Here is a 10,783-nt window from a genome sequence, read left to right as displayed (position 1 = left end):
GGACAATATTTTCTAGCTAACTTTTATTAGCGTCGAAAGAATCAATTGCGACTTTCATATTTAATTGATAAATACAAGCACATAAAAAAATGTAATTTTTTTTTTTTTTTTTGTAGTGTAAGTCAATTTACCATCCAATCTACACAGCAATTAGCTTTCGTGTGGTAGGCGCCCAATAGTGCCTCAAGAAAATGACAGAATTACACATATCATATAATTTTCTCATATTTTCTACAATGAAAAAAAATTAAACAAATCTAGGCATAACTACACTTTCAATATTTAAAAAGTAACGATTTTTAACTGTTCCAAAAACTCTCCTAAACTTGCAACTCAAAACAAGAAACTTTATGATGATTAGCTAACCAATCAATCTACTCATTTACTTCCTAATAAATACATCTCAAGACGCAAATTCAATCCCTCTTCATTAACTCTTCCGTCACTTCTAATAAATAGTAAAGTTACTATATTTTACTGTATAACGAAAGTAATTTGCAATTATAATTTGATGGTATATACTAAGTAAGCTTCATTCAGTTATTCCTATATAATAATATTTCATAACCTACACCACCTGAGATTATTTATTTATTCTTCGAATATATCAATGGTGGTAAAATAAAAAATTAAAATTTGCGTGCTAACTAGATCCTCTAAGTGCTGAGTTGGGCGCGTAACTCGATTGAGTTGGCGCTGAACTTGGTTAAGTTGTTTATTTGCGTGCTCGATTATTCCTTTTCCATATTTTTCGAACCATGTACTTAACTACCCATCTAGCAAATGTATTTGATTAATTTTGGAGATCATAACAGTCTTACAACTCCTAGCCCTGAGTGAAATAAATGGAGACAATATACTCTAACTACTTGACCACCTAGACGCCCTGTAGCGTCTATCGCCTTCTGCAACATTGTGTAATAAATTCAATTGAAATAATGTTAACAAAATTTAAACTCGTAATATTTAAATTATAAGAATTATGTTTTATTTTTTAATAAAAAGGGAAGGGGAGGTGGGGTCTGCTGTCTGCTACGCACGAAGGGAATATCACGTTATTCAAATGAAAGCCTCTCCCTATTTCCACTTCACGGCGTCCGAGACGGCACGGGCCCTGCCCGCCTGCCGTCATCCCATCCCCCCACCCACTCCCTTTCTCCCATGAAATCTTTTATTTTAAAAGAAAATGATTAGTGTTCTCTACATAAATATTCTTTTAATCTAATGTAATTATATGATCAAAAATCGACCCTCGTATTAGTGAATCACAGTATAGAGTTTTGGGTTAGATTTTTTTGAGTGAATTATTTTGATCGTATATATTTTTAATCTGTCAACACAATCATTCATAAGTTTTAAGATAACACATTATATACATATATTCTATTAGAGATAACAATGTCATTAAATACACATTTTTTTACTTTTTTTTTTTAATAAACATAGATGAAAGGCCAAACTAAGACGATGTTCCCTTGGAAGGGACATTTGGATATGCAGAATTCATACTTTCATAAAACCTATTTTTTCTTTAATTTTGGACTCTTAAGAATTTATTACAGCAGGGACAGTTTAGTCTAGAATTTTGTTTCTTACAACTTACAAGAGACCCTTGCAAACAAAAAAAGAAGGGATGGAATATATATATATATATATATTAAAAAAAAAAGGAGAAAATTTTAATTAGCTCTATAATTGAGTCTCCCATCTCTATATAGATTTTTATATTATATTTATATTTTTTGTACTCCACAAAAATAGACTCGAAAATGTTAGGAATTTTTGGGAGATATAAAAATTAAAAGGAAAAAAAAAAAAAAGGGAAAAGACCAAAATTTTCTTAGGGTTTCTACTTGAGAAGGGAAGCCAATCCGGTGACGATGACCCGGTTGCCTCTTTCGCAACTTTTCGGCTTGATCGCCGGGGGTTGCCACATCAGCACCGCCGCCGGTTTTGGCGACGGAGATGGCTTCGCTTCCTCGCCGGGAATTATCGCCGGCGGCGACGGAGACGCCGGTGAAGACGGGTTGTTTTCATCCGCAAACGGTGTCGTATTGTCTCCGAATATCAGGTCCAACTCTCCGCACTCGCTCACAACTTCAGCTCCTTCCTCGGCCTCAGCCTCAGCCTCAGCTTCGGCTTCATTCTCAACAGCTTCGGGTTCGGGTTCGGGTTCAGGATCGGGATTCTCCGGCGGCGGCGGTGGCGGAGGGGAATAGGTGCGGCTGTAGGGGCTGAGCCACTTGGCTTTCATGTACTCGGCTTTGCGCCAGGGAGGGATGTGCATACCTTTCTTCTTCAAGCTCTGCCTCGCCGCCTCCGACATGATCGATACGATTTGCAGAAGGCGATTGCCGTTTCCGACGAAAATCAGCGGCAGCAACTGTAGAACCGCGTTGTAACTTCCCGTTGACCTGGCAATCTCGAATTCCGATCGAAAATCTACATCGATCAACACTCTTTCTCCTTCCACAATCACATCAATGTATTCGTATTCTCCTACATAAAGCACAGACATTTTTCAGTATTTAAAACCTAACAATCAAAAGGAATTGGAACAGTCGCTTAGCTATATGCAAGTAATTATAGGTAGTTAGGTACCAGCAGGCATGGATGAAGCTTTCTCCCATTTGGATTTGCAGATGGATGCGTTGTAGCCTAGAGTCGAGAGGCCGTCGGCGACGATTTTCCGAAGATCGTCTTTACGTTTGCAGATTTTGTTCTTCTCGATGATTTTCGAGGTGTCGGCTAAGAGATTTCTCTCCACAACACTCTCACAGGGAATCAAGCTCTGAATTACACCAAAAGGCAACCGGAAATTGAAATTGAGTTAATGTTTTCGAATTTAAAGCTGATTTTACTTGAATCTGAAGAAATTAATTGATGGAAATTAAGAACCTTGATGGTATCAGATGAGTCGCCGAAGGATGAAGAATTGGCCACAAAATCAGAAAATCCAGAAGAGGTGAAATCGAACTCATCATCGGAACTGTCGCTGCCGTTGCCGTTGAAGCAATTGCAGCGGTTGCGTCCGATTTTTGACGGCGGCTGCTTCTCATTGCTTTCCTCGATGAAATTCTGAACCATCTTATCCAAGCAGACCGAGCTGGGCTCGAACTCAGCCGCCGTTGACGAAACTCCTCCATCTTTGCCGTACGGTACTTCGACACCAGCTCCGACCGTGACGGTGGCCTTCTCCGACGCTGACGCCGACGAACTCCGCAGAACGCTAGTGAAAGGCCGATCGAAGAACCTCTTAAGCCGCGATTTCGACACCGGCCTCGCTGAATCCCCACGGATCGCCGATGATAGAGAGTCGATTGGTTGAACCTTCATCACCGGCATTTCTACCAAACTCTTACTTTCTCTCTCACTCACAGTCTAAACCTATACGATCTCTCTCTCTCTCTCTCTCTCTCTCTCTCTGTACAAAGTAATTACACAGCCACACAGTCTCTCTCTCTCTCTCTCTCTCTCTCTCTCTCTATCTCTGTTAGCTCTGAGCACAATTCAAAATCACTCTGAATTAACTGTTACACACTTATCATACCTCAATTTACACAGAAATCCATGAAAAGGCACAAAAGATCAGGGAAAAATAATGCTAATCAGCTCCAACACATGATCAACCTCCAAGGTCACAGAACCCGATCAAAATTAAGTTATAGTTTATGTTTAATTGTTTATATTTATGCTAAAACAAAGCTGAAAATTTTCTATTCTTTGATACCTTTCTCGATCTCGCTTCTCGTGTAGATGTTGAAGTGGGAGATAATGAGAAAGGAAGGTAGGAAGGAAGAGGCTTTGACTACGAATTTTCACGGAAAACGTGACGGCGGTGAACGGTAACACGGGCATTGCGTTCGTGAAGGAGGGAACTTTCGGCCGGAAAGTTCATAGTTTCCGGCGAGAGTAAAGTTCTGCTAAAGAATTTTAGAGGGATTTCTGGGAAAAAAAAACGATTTTTTTTTCTTTTTCAGAATTTAGGGGCGTTTTTGTGTGAAGCTGAAGTTAAAATGATGGAGTGGTTAGAGAGTTGGATATATAGAGAGAGTGATGAAGTGAGGAGAGGAAGAAGACGAGGAGATGCTGACGTGGATCTCCGCCACGTGGAGCATACGTGTCAGGTATGCTGCTACAAATCACGTGACCGTGTGGTTACTTGAACATAATTGTTTCTCGACACGAGATTGAGCCGCGTGTTCAGGAGCCCCTACGTGGACGGCAACGATCGCATGGTTGGAGGTAGTGAAATTACAGAAATGTCCTCGTGACCCGGGGTTGTGCAGATAAAGGGGAACGGTTATAGCCGGGGATTGGGTCGTGACCAAAATGGGAAACTGAAAGAGTGAATTAGGTGAGAATTTTTGGCCTTTGTGCGTTACTGGGTTGGGTTTAGTGTGCTGTGCTTCTGTTGTGGTCAGACCTAATCTTTTATATATATATATATATATATATATATATATATATATATATATATATATATATATTGCGGGACTGAAATTCAGTAAGTCTCTATTGGTCTCATTTGAAGAAATGGATGAAAGTAATTTAGTCAAGTTTCGATTGACCTTATTCGAAGAAATGTGTTAAAAGTCTGATACTGCTAATCCTACGTAAGCAATATAAAATAAACCCGAGACCAATCAAAACAAGTAAAATCTTTATTGATCACGGTAAAGGCCCTAAGTACAATCTACTTGGTTGCTCTGAGTACCGACTGACTGCGGTCGGGATTCTCTAGTAACAACCTATCGATCGTCCAAAAGTCCTCTACACTGTAGCTACTGTGGGTATTTATAGCCGCTGTGCCGGGGACAAGAATCCGGTCGTTCGGCATGTTCTCCACGTAGCCACCACGTGTCATCCTCCCGGGTGCCCTGTCTGTCGTCGCAAAGAGCTGCCACGTGTCCTTCGTCAGCTCTCTCGCCAAAGGGCTACCGCTCGGTGGTCGACACTACTGCTCGGGCAACTCCCGGTCAGATCCCGACCGGGTTTTTCGCATGAAGCCCGACCTGTTACCTGCAAAAACAAAGAGAGAAAAACAAAGGCAAGTCGGTCGTGGTAAAGCTTATGTCGGTCGGGATATTCCCTACCAAACTCTAATCTCATGTTTAAGTTATTCGAATCTTTTTCACTCGAACCAACACATTTTCATATAAACAACTAATTAACAAGCCAGATGGTAACTTTTTAAAAAATAATAATAAAAATTTACACGTCTTTTACTTGTATGATGTTGCGATTACATATGTTAATTACACAAATTCAATGAGTTCACTAATTAATTCGATACTTATTTTTATTATTATTAATAGCTAAAAATTAAGATTAGATTTAAGTCTAACTATCATTACCTACCTAAAGTAATTCCCATGGTAATCGTATGAGATTACATTATGGTAAGCCCCTAGTTTTCATCTTATGGAAAAAGAAAAAAGTTCAACCCCTTCTTTATTTTGCCTTTTCCTTTTTTAATTACCAAAATGACGGATAAATTTAAAACTTACTCTAAACATCACCCCACTTAAAATAAGAATTAACTTTCATACATTAATTTTTTTTTTTAAAGGCCCTGCTAAGGGTAGCCGAGTGAGTGGAGCATGATTTCCATATTAGATAATCATAAATTCGATTCTTACAAACATTCTCTCAATCGAACCCATCGCACAGGATAACGCCACGACCATTCAACATTTATCTTTTGTTTCTTTTTTTCTTCCAAATCCTAGTTTCGTGAGGGTCTGCTGTGGATGATTTCATATAATATGATTTTGGCAGATCTGTTGACATACTTTAATTAATTAGGCATATTATTATACTACTCTTTTAGCAATGTTTTAATTATAATTATCCAATGTTACAAGCAAAATCCCCCGGGCCTATATTCGCCTACAATTATTATAGGTCCACATGATTGCCACACCTACATATATAATTTGGTGCACTCCATTTCCTAAATCTTAGTAATAATTATGATGACCGAGTAAGTAGAGCATGATTATTATACTAAAAGGTTATTTGATTCTTGTCAATAGCTTGTTAGTTGAATCTGTTGTACAAGGTCTTTCTTGTGTGGTTTATCTTTCTTATTTGGTTTACCCGCTATTACACAGGAATAATGTACTTTGTAGACTATTACATAGGAGTGAGATTTACCTCGGACACACCGTCAAATTAAATAGTGACGGCAAGTTTTTCTCGTTAAAAAAAAAAGTACATAACAATACTTATTTAATTTTAGTTAAACAAATCATTTGGTGTCATGCCAATTACAAGTAACCATAACATAATGATACGATATTACACGAGTTCTACAAGAGATTGTATATTGGTACTTAAGTTTGAAAGTTTTTTCATTTATTGGATTAATCTTTTGATGAAGTGGATTCTTTACTTAAATTTGATTACTTATTATTGGTACTCTCATTGAAAAGTTGATGCAAGGCGGTAAAGGCCAACCTAGAAAATACTACCTGGAACTAAGAAAGTGTCTAAAGTGAAACTATTCAGAGTGATAGTTATCCTATTGTGTGGTGCCACTATAACAAAAGAGGCGACATAAAAAGTGATAAGTTTCAAATCGAAATCAAAAAGAGTTTAGAGCCTGAGTCACACCTATAACTTTTAACGCAAACCTTAATAAAAGTGTTGAAATTAGGGTGCTAATAACCTTTTAGTTGTGGATAATAATGACCCTTGGAGGATCAAAATCACATATTCATTTGGCAATTAACAATGAGATTAGTAAAATTATGACAAAATTACTAAACAAAAGGCAGTGGAAGATAATATTTTTGGGAGCAAATGATCATGTTGTCTCCCATCCACAATCACCCCCCAACAGCCAAGGTTAATGCAACATTTGACCCACCAGCCGCAGCATTATCCACTCAAACAATAACCCCCCTTTTTGACGAAAGTAAATGTTGTGTATGGTACATATATATATATATATATATGTTCTTGCAATTGTGGCATGGCAATGGGCAATGGCATTAAACATGGGATTCAACCTTGACTAGATTAAAGGAAAGTACCCTAAATTAATGGGCACCGGTTGGGCATTTACACATGATGAGGGTCTTGTCGCCATCCACATTTCATTTCTTAGCTTGCCTTGCAAGACATCAACCTTGACTTGATCAAACAAAAGTACATGCTCTTTGGCTCCCGAGCTGTGGTCTATTAGTCTTTTTAATTTGAGCCGATCAGTTATATATGGATAACATAAACTTGTTTATTTCTTTATGGTCCTTTATTGACTAAAATCACAAGACGGGAGTTTATCGAGTGCATATTCTATAGTGACTACGGGTTTAATTTCCATCGTCACCCAAATAAAGTACATGCATTAATTTAATACTAAGGTTAGACAATGTTGTGTCTTTAGTGTTGTACAAAAGTAACTATTTAATTTGTAGTCTTCTAGTCAATAAGAGATTTTTTTTTTTTTTTCACATTTAATGATGTACACAATATGTAGACGGGATTGTATGGTAGATTCATATTTTTAAATGACTCACGAATTAGTGAAAAAGTTTTACGAAGTATTAAATTTTATGTAAAAGTGAGACGCATAATATAAGTTTTATAAAGCATATTATAGTAATATAAATTGTCATTAATAACTAAAGACAATCAAAGCAAATTAATACTGGTTCTCAATTGGTTAGAGGGAGTGGAATCCAATTCCACCTTGTATTGGTGACTTAATTCTTTTGTATTAATTAATACTATTATTATTTTTTGAATACTATTAACTATTTTATAATGTATTATTATTTGATTTTGATTAAAAAATACAAATTAAATAACTTGTGGGGATTATTCGATGCACCTTCTCAGGTAGTAATGTCTGTAAATTTCTCTCGTCACTGTAACAAATTATTGTGTTATTGACTTATTTTTAATTTTCATATAAACATGTGCATCTGCAACCATATGGATAATAAAAGATGTGGGAAAACAATACTTGCTTCAGTCCTGGGAAACTATTAAGTGTTTTCTTGACTTCTCGTGCAGATCTATATATATTGAAAGCAAATGGTTGAATAATATTCAATTTTAATTTTTTCCCTAGATTTTTTCTAGGGTAGATTCATAGATTTATGGATGATATCACTTGATAATAGGGCAAGGTGGAATTGAATATAAAACTATTGGATGTCAACAATGGAATATTTTGGATTTTGGTTTTTGGACAGTAGCATAATAAGGTACAAAATGCAAATCCCCATGAAAATTAAATAATTTATCATATAGTTTTTTCATCACTAATTTTAAATTGTTGCTTTTCTCCTACACTTTATCAAAAAATAATACTCATAATACACAGGTTGATCAATGAGTGAAAAACAAGAAATGATTATTCCCTTACCCAATAATTCATACAAATTGCCAAGCAAGTGTATCATTTAGTTGGTGTTAGGATTTCTTGAGTTGCAATTTCAAATTCAAGACTCAATTGATAACAATTATTAATGCTAGATTTGAAGAATCAATAATAAGTGATTATTGTAGTTATATATCACATAAATAAATTGTTGAACTTATTGTAGGGAGGGGTGCTCGTTCTCTAAGATTATATCCTCGCAACATCAGGCCATAGTTGATATGTCATATTTATCAAAGGAGTTTCTAGCATCGCCATCCACCATCCCCCAATCGCTAATTTGTCCCATATTCGCAAAATAGTTTACACTTTTCTCTTTAATTCTTCTATACCCTCTATTCTAACTCAATAAAATTTTGTAGTAAAATTCATAATTCAATATGCATTTAAACTACTTATACAAGAGAAATATTAAAAAAATGTACAAAGAAAATACTATAGGAATCTAATCCAATGCATTCTTATAGCACCACTAGCCAGCAAAGGGTACGTGGACACCATCAAATAGTTCATCGAACACGCATAACCTTAAAAATGTGGTAATGTATCAAAAGAAATCATCCAAACTACATACATATTAGTTCTCTATGCACATGTCATATCAAACAAAATAAACTAGCCACGCTGTTTCTTACAAACTTCGTTAAGCTAATACCTTTTTTCAGATTATCATTTCGTACCGTATAATATTTAACTAATTTCCTTAAAAAGTACCATACAGTTAATTTTACTTTTAAAATAAAATGTCCAAATAAAAAGAAAAACCCATCATCCATTGTAAATGACTAAAAGAGTAAAACAAAAAGTAAAAGAGATTACAATTATATATGCTGTATGCAACAACATAATTCATACACATTATATAGCCAATGGGTTGTGTGTCTTTTTCTTTGTTCTTCTTTATCTTCTTTACATAGATAAGAAAATGGACAACCCCCTATTGCAGTTTGTTTAAAAATGACAAATGTCGTTGTCGGACCATCTGGTTTTTTTTCTAAAGAAAACATCTGTCTCGTACGTTCAGGTGGTCTTTCTTCAAAGATTGGTTAGTGTGATGTTATCTTCAAAAACAACTTGCGTTTTGTACCGTTTGCTAGGCGACATGGAATCCATCAAGTGTTAAATTTGGTGTGAGAGAGAGTAAAACATCTCTATATTGGCTTCAAAGTGGGTTAAGGTAGCAAATTGCAATGTAGTTGTTGTGGAAGTGTTTAGTGGATTAAGGTATTTTTCGAGCGGATCGGGTGTGGAACTGGAATAGTTAAGATGGTGGGTAGTAGTGAAATTGACATAGTTTATTGCGATGTTTGTAATGGGCATTTGGTTTTTCGGTTGGAATTTGTACTATTTGAGTGTGTGGGACGAGTTGAATTAATTCGTGTATGATTAATTCAAACAAGATATATAATAGTGGGTTGCTTCAATTGCTATTTGAAATGCAGATAAGTGTGAAATACTCCGTGATTGAATTAATTAAAATATGATTAATCTAATTGATTCTATGTAATCCCGCGTATTTGAAGGAAAAGTAATAAAAGGACAATTGGTCGTGTAAGAATTATGTGTTCGAATAAAATGTGCCCTCCTAGACAAAATATAAAATATTTATATGAGGATATACAACTCGTAACACAATTCTCTCATTTAAAACTTTGTGGGTTAGTATTCAAGTCTTACAAGTCTGCTCGACTAGTGTGACATAAACAAGCCAACTCCAAATACAGCTCAAATACTTTAGTTGAGTCGAGTCGAGTCTAAACTCCAATTATACGCATACACTACTAATTCAACAAGCTCTATGTCTTCTGAATATGAAATCAAGAGTCAATCTCAATTTTTTTTATTTAAAGTATATTTATAAGACATTTCATCCCTATTTATTTAACAATATCATTACTAGTTAGTACACTAACAATTATTTTTTAAAAAGTATATTTACATAAGGAGTTAATACCCAAAATTGTCCTCGACTATAGTGGTTTTTCTCAATTTTGTCCTAAATGACTTTGGTCTCATAAATTTGTCCCAGACTTTTGTGTTATTGCTCAATATTGTCCTCCGTTAAATAATCCGTTAAGTGGGTGTTAAGTATAAGGTTAAATATGTAATTTCAAGGTCTTCTAGGTCACAAATAAGGATACCATTTCATTGCAGAAATAAGGATACCATTTCAGTGCAGAAATACTTGATAATAACAAAGGAGTAAAAAAATGAATATATCCCAAAAACAAATAATATACTCCGTATTTACAAACCAGTTTGGGTATAGGAGGCCTGGCAGGCTTCCTTCTAGGTCATTCTTCTTCTCATTTTAAGCGGCGATCAGCTTTCTTCTTGACCCGATCATCAAGGGTTTGTTCGACAGACTCGGCTTTAGCCTTCCGGTCG

General features: G+C 35.8%; 1 protein-coding gene across 2 annotated transcripts; it reads right to left on the bottom strand.

Annotated features, from left to right (window-relative positions):
• Positions 1–1,404: 1,404 nt before the first annotated feature.
• On the bottom strand, positions 1,405–4,028 carry LOC109176122. Of its 2 annotated transcripts, XM_019325553.1 has the most exons (4): positions 2,899–4,028; positions 2,602–2,791; positions 2,133–2,499; positions 1,405–2,096 (listed from the first exon to the last, which is right to left on the bottom strand). In XM_019325553.1, exons 1-4 carry the CDS (start codon positions 3,343–3,345, stop codon positions 1,850–1,852), a joined length of 1,251 nt encoding a protein of 416 aa, XP_019181098.1. In that variant the 5' UTR covers positions 3,346–4,028; the 3' UTR covers positions 1,405–1,849. The 2 variants fall into 2 exon arrangements, with proteins under 2 accessions (XP_019181098.1, XP_019181097.1); XM_019325552.1 differs by having other exon boundaries at positions 1,405–2,499.
• Positions 4,029–10,783: the final 6,755 nt, after the last annotated feature.

This window comes from Ipomoea nil, unplaced genomic scaffold (genome assembly GCF_001879475.1).
Source record: "Ipomoea nil cultivar Tokyo-kokei standard unplaced genomic scaffold, Asagao_1.1 scaffold0688, whole genome shotgun sequence".
In the NCBI taxonomy this organism is placed as follows: Eukaryota; Viridiplantae; Streptophyta; class Magnoliopsida; order Solanales; family Convolvulaceae; genus Ipomoea; species Ipomoea nil.
This window is presented reverse-complemented; position numbering and strand designations above follow the sequence as displayed.

Coding starts and splice junctions, on each gene's coding strand:
- LOC109176122 (XM_019325552.1), bottom strand. CDS start 3,345: ATGCCGGTGATGAAGGTTCAACCAATCGACTCTCTATCATCGGCGATC. Junction 2,792..2,898: donor ACTCATCTGATACCATCAAG/GTTCTTAATTTC, acceptor GGTGTAATTCAG/AGCTTGATTCCCTGTGAGAG. Junction 2,500..2,601: donor AGCTTCATCCATGCCTGCTG/GTACCTAACTAC, acceptor TGCTTTATGTAG/GAGAATACGAATACATTGAT.